Consider the following 19,397-nt stretch of genomic DNA (forward strand, 5'->3'; position numbering starts at 1 on the left):
TAACACAGTATAATGTGAGTTTCGTCAGAGGAAGCTAGCGCTGTTGACCCTAACGCTGTATAATGTCAGTTTCGTCAGAGGAAGCTAGTGCTGTTGACCCCTAACGCTGTATAATGTCAGTTTCTTCAGAGGAAGCTAGCGCTGTTGACCCTAACGCTGTATAATGTGAGTTTTGTCAGAGGAAGCTAGCGCTGTTGACCCTAACGCTGTATAATGTGAGTTTTGTCAGAGGAAGCTAGCGCTGTTGACCCCTAACGCTGTATAATGTCAGTTTCGTCAGAGGAAGCTAGCGCTGTTGACCCTAACGCTGTATAATGTGAGTTTTGTCAGAGGAAGCTAGCGCTGTTGACCCTAACGCAATATAATGTGAGTTTCCTCAGAGGAAGCTAGCGCTGTTGACCCTAACGCTGTATAATGTGAGTTTCGTCAGAGGAAGCTAGCGCTGTTGACCCTAACGCAATATAATGTGAGTTTCCTCAGAGGAAGCTAGCGCTGTTGACCCTAACGCTGTATAATGTCAGTTTCGTCAGAGGAAGCTAGCGCTGTTGACCCTAACGCTGTATAATGTCAGTTTCCTCAGAGGAAGCTAGCGCTGTTGACCCCTAACGCTGTATAATGTCAGTTTCGTCAGAGGAAGCTAGCGCTGTTGACCCTAACGCTGTATAATGTGAGTTTCTTCAGAGGAAGCTAGTGCTGTTGACCCTAACGCTGTATAATGTCAGTTTCGTCAGAGGAAGCTAGCGCTGTTGACCCTAACGCTGTATAATGTGAGTTTTGTCAGAGGAAGCTAGCGCTGTTGACCCTAACGCTGTATAATGTGAGTTTCGTCAGAGGAAGCTAGCGCTGTTGACCCTAACGCTGTATAATGTGAGTTTCGTCAGAGGAAGCTAGCGCTGTTGACCCTAACGCTGTATAATGTCAGTTTCGTCAGAGGAAGCTAGCGCTGTTGACCCTAACGCTGTATAATGTGAGTTTTGTCAGAGGAAGCTAGCGCTGTTGACCCTAACGCTGTATAATGTCAGTTTCGTCAGAGGAAGTTAGCGCTGTTGACCCTAACGCTGTATAATGTCAGTTTCCTCAGAGGAAGCTAGCGCTGTTGACCCTAACGCTGTATAATGTCAGTTTCGTCAGAGGAAGCTAGCGCTGTTGACCCTAACGCTGTATAATGTCAGTTTCGTCAGAGGAAGCTAGCGCTGTTGACCCTAATGCTGTATAATGTGAGTTTCCTCAGAGGAAGCTAGCGCTGTTGACCCTAACGCTGTATAATGTGAGTTTCCTCAGAGGAAGCTAGCGCTGTTGACCCTAACGCTGTATAATGTGAGTTTCGTCAGAGGAAGCTAGCGCTGTTGACCCTAACACAGTATAATGTCAGTTTCCTCAGAGGAAGCTAGCGCTGTTGACCCTAACGCAGTATAATGTGAGTTTCCTCAGAGGAAGCTAGCGCTGTTGACCCTAACGCTGTATAATGTCAGTTTCGTCAGAGGAAGCTAGCGCTGTTGACCCCTAACGCTGTATAATGTCAGTTTCGTCAGAGGAAGCTAGCGCTGTTGACCCTAACGCTGTATAATGTCAGTTTCTTCAGAGGAAGCTAGCGCTGTTGACCCTAACGCTGTATAATGTGAGTTTTGTCAGAGGAAGCTAGCGCTGTTGACCCTAACGCTGTATAATGTGAGTTTCCTCAGAGGAAGCTAGCGCTGTTGACCCTAACGCTGTATAATGTCAGTTTCGTCAGAGGAAGCTAGCGCTGTTTACTTTCTCTCTGGCCCTTTTTTAAGCCTCCTCCTCCTCCGCCGTCGCTCTCCGAAAACACCTCTGCGAGGATGTCTCCTCTCCCGACCCCAATTGACCCGAATTTCCTGCGGGGGAGCTCTCTTTGCTTCGGTTTACCTCTGTAATGTCTGACCTGCCCCAGAGTAAACTCGGGGCGGCGGTCCGTCTGACGCAGGCATTCGAGCCGCTGCCGTTTGAAGTGCCGCTAGTCTGATGGAAGCGTAGGCCCCCATGCGGGTCCCTCGGGGACGCGAGAGCGGCGGCGGTATCCTTCGTTTGTTCGCGCGGGTGACGGGGGGGACGCCGAGGAGCCCGGGGGCCAAAGTGCCGAGTCAGCGCCTCCATTGCCCCCTTCGGCCCTGCTGTTCAGGGAGTCCCAGCCCCGAGTGAGGGAGAGAGTGAGAGAGTGAGAGAGTGAGAGAGTGAGAGAGTGAGAAGAGTGAGAAGAGTGAGAAGAGTGAGAAGAGTGAGAAGAGTGAGAAGAGTGAGAAGAGTGAGAAGAGTGAGTAGAGTGAGTCTGTCTGTTTGTGTATGTGTGTATGTGTGAGTGTCCATTGTCTCTTCGGCCTTGTTATTCCTGGAGTCTGGCCTTCCCAGAGAGAGAGAGAGAGAGATAGAGAGGACTGTACGGCAAAAGCAACAGAAAGAGGAAAGAGCCGTTCAGCTCCGGCAGCATAACGCATCATCACCCGCCGCCGTCTCAGGAAGGAACACTAAAGAGCGAAGGAAGGCAATAATTTACCAACCAGGGCCGCCGTCTGTGGCCATCTCTCTCTTTTTCAACGGGACTCAGCTGGAACGCAAACAGCCTTTTCGGCAAAGGGCTCGGGAGGCCGGCGAAGCAGCAACGAGCCGCGAGGGGGAGTTTCCTGTCCCGCCGCGGCCGCATCCCGTTCCCCTCTGTGTTTTTGTTCCCCCACTTCCCCCCGAGTCCTTCAGCATCAGCAGAAAGAGAAGCGGCGGTCATCTTGCCAGAGAGCAGCCCGCGACGGATCTGGCCGGCGTTGCCGTCGCTGGGACGTTACGGCCTTTGAGAGGGGTCGCCGCCGCCGCCGCCGAGGGGCTCGGCGCGTTTCGAATCGCCGTCCGACAGCTTAGCAACTCGCCTCCGACGGCAACAATGGAGGGCCGTCGCCGGGCGCCGGGGCCTGCCGGGTCGCCCGGGCCGCAGTGAAAGCCGTCGCTATTGAGCGAAGCGTGAAAAGGACGCGCTTGGCACAATCGCAGGAAGCCGGCAGCTGCGTTGCCCCAGTTTCTCCTTTTCAGACTCGGCAAACACTTCTTAAATGTTCTTTTCAAAAGACTGTATGTTAATGTTTCAAAGCGCCCGGATTAAATCGCTTTCAGCGGCACAAAAACATATGAGCTAACTTTTTGAGTTCGTCGAGTTCATCGCCCCAATGTGACTGATAACGTTTGAAGTGTATCGACATGACAATCAATCCTTTTATGTTCCAAGAAAGTAATTAACTCTCCTGAAAAATGATAAACATTGCCTTTTGGCAATACATTTTGTGCTGATAACGGACTTCAAAGCTTGCTGCCCTTTACCGTGTTTGTTCAGTTAAACAATCGCGATCTAAGATGTTTAATTTCGTGCGTGCCGTTCGATAGAGTGAGCAGGAGATTGAAACAGCTGTGACTCCCAACTGACAGTAGTTTACGTTATTGTACGTTGGATAAATGGTAAATGGTAAATGGACTGCATTTATATAGCGCTTTTATCCAAAGCGCTTTACAATTGATGCCTCTCATTCGCCAGAGCAGTTAGGGGTTAGGTGTCTTGCTCAAGGATAAAAGCGTCTGCCAAATAAATGTAACGTAATGTTATTGTCTTTCCCTCAAAAGTGAACTGGGGCTTAAGGATTTACAGCGTAAAGGAATGACGCTGCAATTTCGCGAACCTTTGACGCCGGCGATTCGCGGCGGAGCGAGAAATGCGAACCGTGCGCACCAGTCTTCTCGGACGCCAGCCCGAAACGTTTGCGTTCGGTCGCGGCGTAAACCTTTCAGAGCGGGTGGAAGCTGGACGTCTGCCATTTTACTGTAAAACAGGTTTTAGCGCTAGCTCATCACTGGGTTAAGAACAGGTTCTTGCTCTTTGCACTAGGATTGTTAGCTATTTTATTTTTCTTGGCGGTTGCAAAGCAATTACAGAGCATTTAGAATAATAATAAGTGTTCCTAAACTGCTCAGGGTTAAGCGTATATTATATGGTTAACGTGTATTTACGACCCCCGAGAGAAACTGAGCGTGTGACCTTGCACAGCCCACCATATTTCTCCACCGTTCAGTTCTCCGCGCTAGGCACAGTCAGTTGTTTTTGCTCCTTCTAGAAAACTAGCGCAGACGTAATGATGGAGTAATTGTGCGGTCTTTTCATGTGTTCCTGTGGCAACACGTTCGGTGGAATTGGGAGGTGGGGGACCGGCCTCTGTTGCAGTTAATGCCAAGGGTGCAATTAGGACGTTGCATGGGCTAAGTGGAGCGATGCTGGTTCGCTCCGCATTCACACGTGCCACACCTATATAGAAAGCAGCCGTCTGTGAAATCACAGACAGCTGCCAGCCTGCGTGTGCATCTCTGCGGACGTCCCTGTTGTGTGAGTGTGTGCGTGTGTGTTCACGTGCATGTTTGTGTTGTGTGTGCGTGTTTGTGTGTGCTTTTGTTTGTGTGTGCGTTTGTGCATGTGCGTGTGTGCGCGCGCGCGCGTGTGTGTATTTGTGTTTGTGTGTTGTGTGTGTGTATTTGTGTTGTGTGTGTGTGTATTTGTGTATTTGTGTGTTGTGTGTGCGTGTGTGTGAGTTTTGTGCGTGTGCGTGTGTGCATTTGTGTGTGTGTGTGTGTGTGTTGTGTGTGTGTTGTGTGCGTGCGTGCGTGCGTGCGTGTGTGTGTTTTGTGTGTTTTTGTGTTGTGTATCTCTGACTCTTGTACACTGGAATCTGGGGGCCCCCAGTTAATTAGCCTTTGTCGTTTTGACGGGAAACGGCTCGGTGGGCACATCCCTCTGGCGAGTGAGTCATCGCCGCCCTTTGACCTGTCGGGGTGAATCAGCCTCCTCTCGGCTGCTCTCCGTCGTCCCTCTTTCTCTCCCCGTCTTTTCCACGGGAGCGGCGGTCTGCAGGTGGTGAAAGTGTCTGGCTCCCCCCCCCCCCCCCCCCCCCCCACAGTTTCAGCTCCGGAGGTCTGCCTTTTGAAACCCCAGGACTTATTCACGAGCGCCAGGCCTTTCTTCCGGGCGTCCCGGCGCCCAGGGCGCAAACCGCTGCCCGAGCCAACTTGGCATGCCCCTTCCCGCCGGACCGGCAGCCTCGTACGGCCCGGTGTTACCCAGGACCCCCTCCTTCACCCCCCCATCCCCCCTCCGCCCTCCGCCCCCCGCCCCCCTCGGCTGCTGAGAGTTCGGCGAGCCGGGTCAGGTGTATCCCCTCCGGAGCGCACACGTGCGGGGCGCTCTGATTTCGGCGCAGATCCGGTTACCCGGAGGGATCGGCGCGGGGGCGAACGGGAGGACAAAAGGGCTGCGGTCTCCAGAGCCGTCTCTCCGCGCTCGTCCGTCTCACCTGCGCCTGCGCGTAGCCGTGCGACCCAGCGCCTGTGTAAAGGAGACATGGGCACAGACCCCCCCCCTCCCCCCCCGTTTTTTCTTTTGTTAGCGCTTTACCTAAATGTAACGGTGACTACATTTAGGCCTTTATGAACCCTGGTACATTGGAGGAACCGCAAAAAAAAAGAAAGGCCTCTGAAGCCGCGCTGCCCTTTGTGTGATTGTTTTCGCTTTAAACAGGAACAGTAGGCGATCTCCGAGTTCACTCCGTGTTCTTTGGCTGGAAACTCCCCGCTGTTTGCTCCGGACCGACCGTGCTCGCCGATTTCCCGCCGTCCTTATCACACTTCCTGCCGCGTCGGGCCCTCTGCGCCGCTCGCGAAATCGCCGGCTGGCGTACCGCGTTTCCGCCAGTGGCTGTTCCCTCTCCGAACGGCACGGGCCCCGCCCCTGTGTGGGGCGACCTGCCAAGTGCACGACCCACACAATTAAGGTAATGCTGATTTACTGTTTGGCCTGGGTCGCTCTTTAAATGTATCCGATTTAATGCTATTCAGTTTGCTGTACACAGCTGCTGTAACGTTCGTTGGGAGTCGCGGCGCGAGCACGTGACCTCGGGGCTCGTTTCCCTTGGTCCCTGCGGAGATTTTCCCGTGAGTCCCTCCGCGGCGGACGCCGGCTCGCTCCCCTTGCTGTGACGTTTTAATGCGTCGGCCGTCCTCACGACTGCTTCTCCTCGGGGGCAGGCGAGAGAGACATTTACATTTACATTACATTAGAGGCATTTAGCAGACGCTCTTATCCAGAGCGACTTACACAACTTTTACATAGCATTTTACATTGTATCCATTTATACAGCTGGATATATACTGAAGCAATGCAGGTTAAGTACCTTGCTCAAGGGTACAACGGCAGTGTCCTTACCCGGGAATCGAACCTGCGACCTTTCGGTTACAAGCCCAGTTCCTTACCCACTGTGCTACACTCCGTCCTACAGAGAGGACCCCCTTTTATGAATTTAAAAACATCAATCAAATCCCCTTCAATCTCCTTAACAAAGCCTGAAGAGATTAAGTATCATTTGCATTTCCTCTTAACTTTTACTTTTCATAACCAAGAACCAGTTTAGTTGCCCTTCTTTGGACTTTTTCCAGAGCCTTCTTATAGCATAGTTCCCCAAACTATGTTAACTGGGCAAAAATCCATTAGACTTCATCAAAGAGGCCCAGAACTGCAGAGTGTCCTTCTTCTTGACACCAAGAGAGCGGTATTGTGTTCTAGTTTCTGAAAGAGTCAACCCTCTTCCCTGAAGCCTGTCCTCAGCGCTGAGAGGCGGCGCTGATCTTAGGCGCCAGCGGTGAGCCGGACGGACGATGAGCCCACGAGTTCACGCAGCGACGGCGTATATGGAGTCGGCCCCGGCACCGCCCTGCGCACGCGGGCACTCTGTACTTCACCGACCCAAGCGCTCGCATACTTGTCACGGTGCGGTTTCCGGCCTTTCCCCGAGCATCATTTTAATACAGAGTAGCATCATGGTTAGCTTGCCACCTGTAGGTTGTAGGTTCGATTCTCAGGTGGAGCACTGCCATTGTCCCCTTTACCAGGGTATTTAACCTGAATCCGGCTTGTGTTGTGTGAAATCAATGTGAAAGCTGTGTCAGTGGCCGTGGAGAGCAGCCCCTGCGCAATATCTTAAATGTAAATTAAGTGTAACCCCTGCCCACCCGACGTGTGTTACTGCCGTGCATTAAAAAATGTGTCTTAAAAGTACATAGCGATGCAAATGGACCTATCGAAGAAACAAAGAGAGTATCCAGCACTGCAGCAATCCTGGAAATGAAAGCCCGTAAGGGCGCAGTCTCCTACGTGACCTGACAGGCTCTTCCACACGCTAACAACTCTCTATGTCAATAAATACTTCATAATACTCATGTGGAATGTACCTTCTGCTAATTACCACTTATGGCGTCTTAGTGTACTGACAAAACTCAGCCTGAAAAGTCTGTTGTAGTTTGCTTTTGTTAATCCCTTTTATGAATTTAAAAACATCAATCAAATCCCCTTCAGTCTCCTTAACAAAGCCTGAAGAGGTTAAGTATCATTTGCATTTCCTCTTAACTTTTACTTTTCATACCAAGAACCAGTTTAGTTGCCCTTCGTTGGACTTTTTCCAGAGCCGTCTTATAGCATAGTTCCCCGAACTATGTTAACTGGGCAAAAATCCATTAGACTTCATCAAAGAGGCCCAGAACTGCAGAGTGTCTGACTCTTGTATACTGGAATCTGGGGGCCCCCAGTTTATTAGCCTTCTTGACACCAAGAGAGCAGTATTGTGTTCTAGTTTCTGAAAGAGTCAACCCTCTTCCCTGAAGCCTGTCCCACATCGGTCAGCGCGTTGCCTCTGCTGAGGGGGCGGCCTGGAGCGCTCAGTGCATCGGCCTAGCCGCAGTCCGCACGCCTCCCATTGTCCTCCTCCAAACCCAGATACCGGTTACCATGCCTGCTGTTATATCAGGCTACCTTGGAAAAATCCCGCCGGGCAGTTTTTTTTTTTCTAAAGGTTCGGCCGTGCGCTTTTGTAACAACTCAGATGAATGGGGACAGCGATACCCCCGATTTAGTTCTTTCTTAACTTGCGAGGAGACGTTGACAAATTGCGCTTTGAAGCAGAACTCCGTGTCCTGGAATTGTAGTGAAAGCTTATATGCTGTTCTCCTCGCTGTTTGGCATTTAGGGCTGTACTGTAACGCTTCATGTGGGACAGTGAACATTGCAAATATCACCCAAGTTAAACTATGCGGTTTTTCCCTGCACTTGGAACGGTACTTCTCTCTAGGGTTTTCGACACACTTGTTCCTGGTTATGGTTATACACTTTGTTGTACGTCGCTCTGGATAAGAGCGTCTGCCGAATGCCTGTAATGTAAATTAATGTAACCAGCCTCACTGCTCCATGTTCATGATGGGCTTCTGGGTCTCCAGATTAATTTTTAATACAAAGGGCTAATCATCTGGAGAAGGTAACCTGCTCATAGAAGGTTTCCACTTCTTTACATATGCTTTTCAGCATTTAGCATACGCTTACCTAGAGCGACTGTCTCAGATGATATTTATTTACAGGCAAGCCATTTACACGGCTGCATATTTTACTGAATTCAGGTTAAATACCTAGCTCACATACCTTGCTCAAGTACCTTCTTCAAAGTACGTCGGCTCCACATTTGGGAATTGAATGCACAACCTTTGAGCCTCAGGCCCAGTTCCCTAACCATGATCCTACCCTCTGCCGCTCATCTGAGTAGTTTTTCAAATCTCTTTAATATTCCGGTAGCTTCCATTTTGCTTAACCAGCAGCCATGGGAATGGAAACAGCAGCGGCGGGTTCAGCCAGCCGCTGGCACTGCTGAACTTGGCCCGCGGTCGCCGCGCAGGGCTCCCGCTAATCTCCGTCTCCCAGGGTTCCTGTTCCGAGACGCCGTGGCAACAGGTTGCCGGGCCGACGCTGTTTACCTTTCCGCCCCGAGAGGAAGCGGGAGCAGGAGCCGTCGGCGGCGAGGGAGGGAGGCGCGCGGACCGGGGTGCGCTGCTCTGCTGCGGCCTGCCTGCTCTCCGCTTGCACGCGGCGCTCCCTGTTACTGTTCCTTATCCTGCCAGTACCCCCCCCGAAAGTAGCAGGTTTTACTCACTGCTCTGTTAAGTCCAATTAACCCTCCATATGCCTAACTGCATTTCCCGAAGGCCACACCCCTTCCTTTCAGTTCCGCTCGTTGGCTCTCTGCATTAATGGTGGGACTTGACATGCACGTTTAGTGACACATTAATACGATGCTGTTACATTTGTAGTTTCATATTTTTATTATAAGTATACGTACACACATCTTTAATATTTTACTATTGATTGGTCCGTTTTAGTACAGTTAGTTCGAATAAACTATATGTAAAGTGTTTTAAAAGAAAATCAGGTCATTTTGCACACCACATCTTAAAGGGCATTGTCTGTCCTGCATTAATATTGTGGGTGGGTAACTTGTGAACTGTGAGAGAATAAAAAAAATGGCAGCTGCATTTTTATATTTGGAAATATGCATACTGCTTCAAATTATTGTAGACGCAAGCAAAAAATATTTAGGTGCAGTGTACCTTGTGTCCTGCACTCAGGGATTCGGTTTCCGTTATTTGCCAGAAATGCAACCTAAAAAAAAAAAACCTGAAAGCACCTGCAGGCTAAATATAGAGTTTTATTCTTTAGAATTCATTCCAGAAAAAGATGAGTGAATGCTCTCTCATTTTAGTTGATGAGAAATAAATTGAATGAGAAATGCACGGGAACAATGCATGGCCTGTTCAGTGTGTTTTCTTTTTGAATTCTTATTTATGCTCCTGGCTATAATTTGCTAAATTGTTCTTTTCTTCTACTCACTTTGGTTATTATGCACAAATTATGCAGACTATCCGCAGACGTTTATTGTGAAGTAAAGCCAAACTGTTTTCTGAACACGTTGAAACAACTTTTTTTGTAATCATCTAGTACACCCTAATTAGCCGCCTCATGGCTAATCTTTGAGTGCCTAAGTCATCTTCCTGGGGATTTCCAACCGATATTTTGTGACGGTTGCCTGAACCACACAGATTTAAAGTCATTTTGTGATGCGAATGTAAATATTTGTTATTATCATTAGTAGTAGAAATATAATGCATTTCATATTCATTTGGGTCATATGTATTATAATTCTTGTGTTTATGTAATATATAGCCTAAAGGAACTGGCACCCCCAAACACTGACCATCGGTCTGACATTAGCTTCCATAGGGGTCAGAGCCTTGGTTAACGGATGACTAATGAAATCCGGCTCGCTTGATTCGCTTTCCCGCCTTTAATAAGAAGAGCAGCTATTGGCCCTGGCCTTGGGCGGTAGCGCCGCCCGATTCGTTCACGACGGTGAAATGAAGGTAAGCGAAGCCGCGCCTTGACGCTGCCCGGAAGCAGGGAACCCTGGGAATTTCTACCCAAGTTCGGAAGCGTCCGGAGTAACGGGCGCGGAGGCCGCTGCTCGGTCCTCTGTGCTGGTCCGGGGATCCTTTCCTGTACCGCGGACGGCGTGTAGCACAGTGGGTAAGGAACTGGGCTTGTAACCGAAAGGTCGCAGGTTCGATTCCCGGGTAAGGACACTGCCGTTGTACCCTTGAGCAAGGTACTTAACCGAAATTGCTTCAGTATATATCCAGCTGTATAAATGGATACAATGTAAAATGCTATGTAAAAGTTGTGTAAGTCTGGATAAGGGCGTCTGCTAAATGCCTGTAATGTAATGTAATGGTGTTTGCTGACGGCTTTCAGAGCTGACGGTTTTTACGTGACCTTTTATGAGAGTCAGAGTGCCTCTCTGGGTGGCGCGCGGAGGTAACGCCGCGTGCTGACCGCCTCTTACTGGGGTTGGGCTGCGTTCACGCCATCTCGCACCGCGCAGCGGTATCGGCTGGTTTCAACCGACGGTTTTTTATACGACCTTTTTTACGTGAGAGTCAGAGCGTCGTTGGTTTCACGCCGCCTTTGCTCTCGCACCCTCCCCCGCTATCGCGGGCGCCTCTTACGCGCTCGCTCGCTCGCTCGCCAAAGCGAGGCCGCCGTTTCAAGGTCGGCACGCACGCGCAGCCGTGACGCACGGACTCTGGGATTCTGACACGGCCTTCGAAAATAAAGATAAGGGGGGTTTTCTTCAGCGGGGAGAAGCTGGATTACGGCCGGCAGCCATCTTGAAGGCCTGGAGCCTTTGTTATTTGGGTCATAATCCGCACTCCCATGCACTCGCCTACTGACACAAGGAGGCTAATCCTTTGTGCGAGATATCTGTCACTTCCGAGCTTCGTTTTTTCATGTTTCATAATGCATGCGTACACCGGCCTGTGCACAGCGCTCAGTGCCGTCAGTCAGAAGCCGTAGCGTTTGAGTCTTATTCTTGGAAAAAGGCTGTGGCGATATATTTATATATTTATTTTTTGTTTTGTTTTGTATATGTGATTCCCATAGTATGGTTTTCGGATTATCCCCCCCCCCCGCCAACCTCAGTCAGGGCTGTGGAGGGAGTCTGCTGTTTTGGCAGCCCCCCCCCCCCCCTCGTTTGGGCACCACATGGCTCAGCCCGTCCATCGTCAGAATGTCACAGAACCCCTCGGCTCATCTCGCGGCGGATTGATCGCTCCGATCCGCACGCCGTTTCACCGCCAGCGTCCGTCTGGGTCGCGGCAGCGCCGGATTTACGAGGCCCGCCCTTCCCCGCTTCCAGAAATATCCGGCTCTGGAGAATTTCAAAGTAAGCTTGAAAGTTTGGCTACCAGGCACACATGCACACACACGCACACACACACACACACACACACGCTGCAGAAGGTCAAAGCCACTCAAAATGCCACATAAGCTCCTCAGCCGTTTTTGACTGCTATAAAAGACTGCCAGCTCTCATCCATTTTAATTTTATCCCGTCACTTTTTAAAGATATTTCTCTTTCTGTCCACTTTCTCCACCCTCTCTCTCTTTCTGTCCTCTTTCTCCACCCTCTCTTTCTGTCCTCTTTCTCCACCCTCTCTCTCGCCTCTCTCACAAACAGAAGATCTTTATGTTTCTGTCAGGGTGTTAAAGATGTTGCACAGACCTGTCATGTGACCACCTGAGACCTGTAAGGAGAACAAAGTGCAGAGCCTGCAGGTCTTGTAACTTTCTCACAGGGCTATGGTCACGTTCTCAAAGCACTAGCATGACGTTCGCGCAGCGCTAGCGTGACATCCTTGCAGTGCTAGCATAATGTTCTCTCAGTGCTAGCGTGACATCCTTGCAGTGCTAGCATAATGTTCCCTCAGCACTAGCATAATGTTCCCTCAGCACTAGCATAATGTTCTCTCAGTGCTAGCGTGACATCCTTGCAGTGCTAGCATAATGTTCTCTCAGTGCTAGCATAATGTTCTCTCAGCACTAGCATAATGTTCTCTCAGTGCTAGCGTGACATCCTTGCAGTGCTAGCATAATGTTCTCTCAGCACTAGCATAATGTAACAGCACGTCGGTGTTGCTGGTGTCGGAGCTTGCAAACTGGGGGCTGATTTCACTTCCTGTGTTTCTGAGGCAGGCGTTGATCCATGGAGCAGCCTTCCCCAGAAAGCACTTGAGGTGCGTTTGTGTGCACAGAGGGCCGAGAAACCCAATGAATCAAAACATTTGAGGCGGTGACACGTCTCTATGAGTGGAGTAGATTTGTAGGCCTGATGCCTGAGTGCTGCAGTTCTGCTTCTGTTCTCATCCATATCATTATGGGTCCATATCTTTAATCACATTACCGTGCTTGCGAATCAAAGGCCCAGAATGGTTAGTTGCGTCAATAACGTGTAAATATCTGGTGGTGATTCAATATTGTTTATATTGTCAGCTATTCAGTGAGTGTCCATTCTTTAGATTCACCATATACTTAACCCAGCCTTCTATCCTCTCTTTGTTTGTCACCCCAGGTGGTCATGCATTACAGTGCAGGAAATTTGTTGTCACATGACTATCCTAGACCCCTCCCCTTAATGAATTTTCAGAAGATACGCTGAAATCGAATTTGGGCGTAGCTTTTGAGTGCTCAGAATACGCAGTTCATTGTCTGTTGGGTCTTGTGTGACGTCACCCCCCGGGCCTTTGTTTCTGCGAGAGTCCTGGCGAGAAGGCACCCCCCTTTGCATGTGCTCCCCCCCCAATCCATTGCCCCTCTGACTGGGAGAGGAATTATGGCACCCCAGGGCCTGACCCCACGTCAAAACAGGCCAACCCCCCCCCCCCCCCCGCTCCCCGCGAGTGACGAATAGACGTTTGTCTCGCGTCCGCGGAGGTGATTTACGCCCGTGCTGTTTGCGAACTCTGTTTGGACAGCGGCGCAGTGCCCGGACACGCTCGCAAAAAAATACAGCGCCTTTGCGGCGATCCTGCGTGCCGCGTTTTTGTGCTCGCTTTTCGGGGTGACCCTCAACGACGCGACCACAAAATCTGTTCTGCGGCACATTACATTACATGACATTACAGGCATTTAGCAGATGCTCTTATCCAGAGCGACTTACACAACTTTTTACACAGCATTTTTACATTGTATCCATTTATACAGCTGGATATATATACTGAAGCAATTCCGGTTAAGTACCTTGCTCAAGGGTACAACGGCAGTGTCCTTACCCGGGAATCGAACCTGCGACCTTTCGGTTACAAGCCCAGTAATATCAGCATCAGTAAAGGCGTTCGGTTTTAATGGTCTCATCGGCAGATTTGCACGCCAGAACTAAACTCAGCTCAAAGCTCCACGCGCTGGTTTTCGTCGGTGCCGTTAGCGCACGCTAAAAGCTTCACGCGGCTTCGAGCGTCAAAGCAACCGAAAGCGCCGAGAACCTCAGAAACGCGTTTCTGCGGCTCGTAATTAAACAAATGGAAAAAAAAAAAACAGGCTTCGTATTTGCGGGAAATCTGAGCAAAGTGTCGAAAAGTCAAACGTGTGAATCCCGAAGAGCGTGTGCAGACAAAGCAGCCCAGCCGGAGTTGGCCTGAGGTGAGCCCATCCCCCCCCCCCCCCCCGCACTTCAAACGGCGGGTGTGTAATTCCAGCCCTGCGTCACCGGGGGGCCCCGCCAGGGCCTTCTTCCTCGCCCCCGCCGCCTCAAAAAAAAAACAAAAAACAAAACCGCAGATCTCAGCCGACCGGGCCCGTGCCTGCTCCATTCCGTCATCGGACCGGGGGGCCCTGACCGAGCCGGGGCCCCCCCCCGCGAGGAACGAGCCGCTCGCAAACGGCCGACGTGAGGTTTTAACGGCCCGCTGCTTTAAAGCCTGCCGCTCGCCCACCTGGGAGAGAGAGAGCGGGGCCGCGCTGGAGGAACGCGCCGGTTTTACAGCCTCCGAGGAGGAGGAGGAGGAGGAGGAGGAGGAGGAAGAACGACCCTGTCATCATCCTCTGTGACTCACCGCCTCGGCCCCGTGCCAACCGGCGTCATCTCCCACCCCCCCCCCCCCGCCCCCGCCCCCCCACTGACCTCACCTCACAGACCCGGGCGGAGCGCGGAATACGCTCCGGAACTTTCCGCAGGTGTCTCTCTCTCTCTGCGCCCCGGGAGGGGGGGGGGCGAGGGTGCCTGAAACGCGATAGCCGGGGCGGTGCGCGAAGCGCCTTCTCTGGGCCTTATCTCAGGACACTAAAGCAATTAGCCACGCGCTTTATCGTCCCGCGCTGTTCTAATGATAACCCAGCCGCTGGAGATGGATCAACACAGGCCTTCCCCCCCACCCTTTCCTGACTTATGCTGTGAAAACGACTGTAAAATGTTAACTTCGAGGCGATTCCTCAAAGCGGGGCATGAGTGCAGTTTACGGAGGCTGCGTATACGCGGAACTCACAATGACTTGTGCTTTCGTACCCAGACCCACCCCCCCCCCACCCCCCCCCCCCCCTAAAGTGGGGGAGTGACTGTGAGGGCCTCTTACAGCCAGAACGGCTTTTTAAATGAAGCGAAATGGTGTCTGTAAATTATGGTTATATTAATGCATTTAAAGCAGATCCTGTAAAGGGCCATAGATTTCCCTACCGCTGGAATTATGGAAAAGCATAAAAGGTCTTGCATTGCAGCTCAGAAGACTTTTGGGGCATTTCACCACAGCGCTTTTGGTGTAAAAAACTTTAATGACAAAATGTAGTTTTGTATTTGAGAAACATTTTCCCTAATTTCTGGGACCACCGAGCGTGTGAGGATGTGAGAGTTTAGGCTTGTGTTCTCGCCGGAGCGTTGGATCTGATATCTCCACGGCTCATTTCTCTCGCTGTCTTCGGTCGATGTCTCGGCAGGATGTGTGTCAGGCCCGCCACACAGAGCTTCGCCTTTCTGCGTTTCGCTTTTTAACACCGTCCTTCCTCTCCGCCGGGGCGCTGCGAGTCGGAACGCGTTCCAGCTCTGTCTCTCGGACACACACGCGCACACACACACACACACACACCCTAAACACGCTCCAAGTTCGATAGACGCGGCTCGATAAAGCGTAAGAGCCTCGGTTAGGTACAGTAAAACAAAACCCGGCGTGAGAATCTACCTCGGGAACTGCTAGTGTAAATATTGTTTTTCCTTTTTTTTTTCTCAGAGCTCTTGCTGGGCGCACTTGCGCTGGGTGTAATTAAAATCTCAGGAATTCCCTGCTTTGATGAGTGGCCCCTCTAACCGAAGCCGTGCGATCCCCCGAGGTTTCCCATGAATCAGTGCAGGATGTCAGGCAGGAAGCCCCGCTCGCGCCGCTCTGGTTAATGAGCTCGTGTTGTTCTGCTGGAGCCGCGCATGGGAAACTCATTACTCCCGTGATGCCGTGGAAACGAACGCCCTCCCAGCCAGCCGGCCTATTCGGTTGTGTTGCCCCACTCTGTCCACTGTTTACCCCACTCTGTCCATTCTTTACCCCACTCTGTCCACTGTTTACCCCACTCTGTCCACTGTTTACCCCACTCTGTCCACTGTTTACCCTCCTCTGTACCCTTTTTACCCCACTCTGTCCACTGTTTACCCCACTCTGTCCACTGTTTACCCCACTCTGTCCACTGTTTACCCAACTCTGTACCCTGTTTACCCTCCTCTGTACCCTGTTTACCCAATTCTGTACCCTGTTTACCCCACTCTGTCCACTGTTTACCAAACTCTGTACCCTGTTTACCCCACTCTGTCCACTGTTTACCCAATTCTGTACCCTGTTTACCCCTCTCTGTACCCTGTTTACCCCTCTCTGTACCCTGTTTACCCTCCTCTGTACCCTGTTTACCTCACTCTGTACCCTGTTTACCCAATTCTGTACCCTGTTTACCCTCCTCTGTACCCTGTTTACCTCACTCTGTACCCTGTTTACCCCACTCTGTACCCTGTTTACCCTCCTCTGTACCCTGTTTACCCAACTCTGTCCACTGTTTACCCCACTCTGTACCCTGTTTACCCCTCTCTGTACCCTGTTTACCCCACTCTGTACCCTGTTTACCCCACTCTGTACCCTGTTTACCTCACTCTGTCCACTGTTTACCCCACTCTGTACCCTGTTTACCCCACTCTGTACCCTGTTTACCTCACTCTGTACCCTGTTTACCCCGTTCTGTCCCCTGTTTACCCCACTCTGTACCCTGTTTACCCCACTCTGTACGCTGTTTACCTTCCTCTGTACCCTGTTTACCCCACTCTGTACCCTGTTTACCTCACTCTGTACCCTGTTTACCCTCCTCTGTACCCTGTTTACCTCACTCTGTACCCTGTTTACCCCACTCTGTACCCTGTTTACCTCACTCTGTACCCTGTTTACCCCACTCTGTCCACTGTTTACCCCTCTCTGTACCCTGTTTACCTCACTCTGTACCCTGTTTACCTCACTCTGTACCCTGTTTACCCTCCTCTGTACCCTGTTTACCCCACTCTGTACCCTGTTTACCTCACTCTGTACCCTGTTTACCTCACTCTGTACCCTGTTTACCCTCCTCTGTACCCTGTTTACCTCACTCTGTACCCTGTTTACCCCACTCTGTACCCTGTTTACCTCACTCTGTACCCTGTTTACCCTCCTCTGTACCCTGTTTACCCTCCTCTGTACCCTGTTTACCTCACTCTGTACCCTGTTTACCCCACTCTGTACCCTGTTTACCTCACTCTGTACCCTGTTTACCTCACTCTGTACCCTGTTTACCCTCCTCTGTACCCTGTTTACCTCACTCTGTACCCTGTTTACCCCACTCTGTACCCTGTTTACCTCACTCTGTACCCTGTTTACCCCACTCTGTACCCTGTTTACCCCACTCTGTACCCTGTTTACCTCACTCTGTACCCTGTTTACCCCACTCTGTACCCTGTTTACCCTCCTCTGTACCCTGTTTACCCTGTTTACCTCACTCTGTACCCTGTTTACCCCACTCTGTACCCTGTTTACCCTCCTCTGTACCCTGTTTACCCTCCTCTGTACCCTGTTTACCTCACTCTGTCCACTGTTTACCCCACTCTGTACCCTGTTTACCCCACTCTGTACCCTGTTTACCTCACTCTGTACCCTGTTTACCCCACTCTGTACCCTGTTTACCCCACTCTGTACCCTGTTTACCCTCCTCTGTACCCTGTTTACCCCACTCTGTACCCTGTTTACCTCACTCTGTACCCTGTTTACCCCTCTCTGTACCCTGTTCTGTACCCCGTGTACCCCGTTCTGTACCCTGTTTACCCTCCTCTGTACCCTGTTTACCCCACTCTGTACCCTGTTTACCCCACTCTGTACCCTGTTTACCCCACTCTGTACCCTGTCTTCCCCACTCTGTACCCTGTTCTGTACCCTGTGTACCCTGTTCTGTACCCTGTTTACCCCACTCTGTACCCTGTCTACCCCACTCTGTACCCTGTTCTGTACCCTGTGTACCCTGTTCTGTACCCTGTTTACCCCACTCTGTACCCCGTGTACCCTGTTCTGTACCCCGTTCTGTACCCTGATACCGGTCAGGCCCTCGTAATTCAGCGCGTCTGCTTGGACCCCGTATCTGCGCCTCTGAACCGGGACGAGGCGAGTCCCGGTCCTTACTCTCCCTGGAGACCCGATATCTCAGAGGTCAGAGGAGAGGCCTTTTATTAGCAGGAGAAAAACGACCTTGGGTGAGACCTTTGAGCGGTGCATGACAAGATAAGTGTGGTTTTATAGATGTTACTGTGGTGGGGAGGTGGGTGGGGGCGGCGTGGGCGTTGCTCATGGCAGTAATCGGGTTTGGACCGCGCTGTGGGCAGGTCCTCCCGTGACCTGTCTGCACCCCCTCAGAATTACGACCAGCCTCCAACGGCAGGTAGCCTCCCGCCCCCCCCCCCACCCCCCGACCATTCTGGGAGTCTCTGAGAAACCCGGCCCTGTCAGTGGTGCTCATCGCTAGCCGCCATCCCTCAGAAGCACACCGCTCTCATTTGCGGCGTTAGCCGTACTCAAGTAGCGACAGTCGCTAACGCTCTCAGTTTCTCGTCGTTAGGAACGCGCGGCCCTTCAGGTTGGCGAAGGGTCCTCTAAATTAACGCGACCGCCCAGGAGCGGATAATGTCTCTCGTTGCCCCGCCCCCCCCCCCCCCCCCCCCACACACACACCCCCTCCCCTCCCTGTTTATCAGCGCTCGGCCGCGAGGTAATCCTTCAGCAAACCCGCGCGGCGCTAACGCGCTAGTCCCGAGCTCCCCGGAAAGTCGCCGACGAAAGAAGCCCTTTCAGAGGCGGATTTGGAGTCCCAGCCCCCCTTCGCTTTTTTTTTTTAATGGGGCGAGCCGAACCTCCCGGGGCGCTGTGGGAGAGGATCCGCACCCCACCGCCCCACCCCCCCACCCCGAGGTGCAGTCGCTGCGTTCGTCAACATGCTGCTACTTGCCATCCCATTTAAGTTCACAACAATGAGGGAGAGCGAAGAGAAGGGCTACATTACTGGGTCTGCCTGGAGAGAGTTTCATTTTAAGTTGACAGCTCTTAATTAGGAGCGGAAAAATGGCACGTCATGTTTGGATATGTATTGGCATTACAATCTTTTATTGATACAAAACTGCAATCGGAATTAATTGAGGGCATATCTTCCTATTGCCTTGGGCGCAGGTGGCCAATCAAAACACTGTTATGGCTACAGCATTTGTGTTAAAGGTCGTAAATAAACTGCAATTCATTTCAATTGGCTCGAGCGTGCAATCCCCGGGAAAATATGTTTGTTTCAGGTACCAGTGACGCAGTGTTCCTTATGAAACACAGATTTATTTTCTTCACACCTTTTTAACCCCGGCTGCATCCAGCCCGCCTGCAAGGCTGCCTTTGGGATTCCACACAAGATTATCAGGGCTGACGTTTGCCGAACGCGTTCCGCCGGCGATACGCGCGGACGCCTGACGAAGCCCTCGTGTTTTTCAGAGAAGGAGAGCGGCCCGTCGACGCCGCGGGCCGCCGCGGAGGACGGGAGGCGAGGGAAGGAGCGTCTCGCTCGGACGCCCGCGACGGAGGCCCGGAAGCCCGCGAAGAAAGGTGAGCGGCCGGGCGGAGCGGGCGGAGCAGGCGGAGCA

At 51.6% G+C, this 19,397-nt stretch overlaps 1 protein-coding gene across 1 annotated transcript in view; it reads left to right on the forward strand.

The window, feature by feature from the left end:
- The window catches only part of si:ch211-266k8.4 (TBC1 domain family member 10B), a 76,172-nt gene that overhangs the window by 30,122 nt on the left and 26,653 nt on the right, over nt 1-19,397 (forward strand). Inside the window, exon 11 of the mRNA XM_035396449.1 lies at nt 19,249-19,359. Within this exon, the coding sequence (XP_035252340.1) occupies nt 19,249-19,359 (111 nt within the window). The remainder of the gene's footprint in view (nt 1-19,248; nt 19,360-19,397) is intronic.

This window comes from Anguilla anguilla, chromosome 16 (genome assembly GCF_013347855.1).
Source record: "Anguilla anguilla isolate fAngAng1 chromosome 16, fAngAng1.pri, whole genome shotgun sequence".
NCBI lineage: Eukaryota > Metazoa > Chordata > Actinopteri > Anguilliformes > Anguillidae > Anguilla > Anguilla anguilla.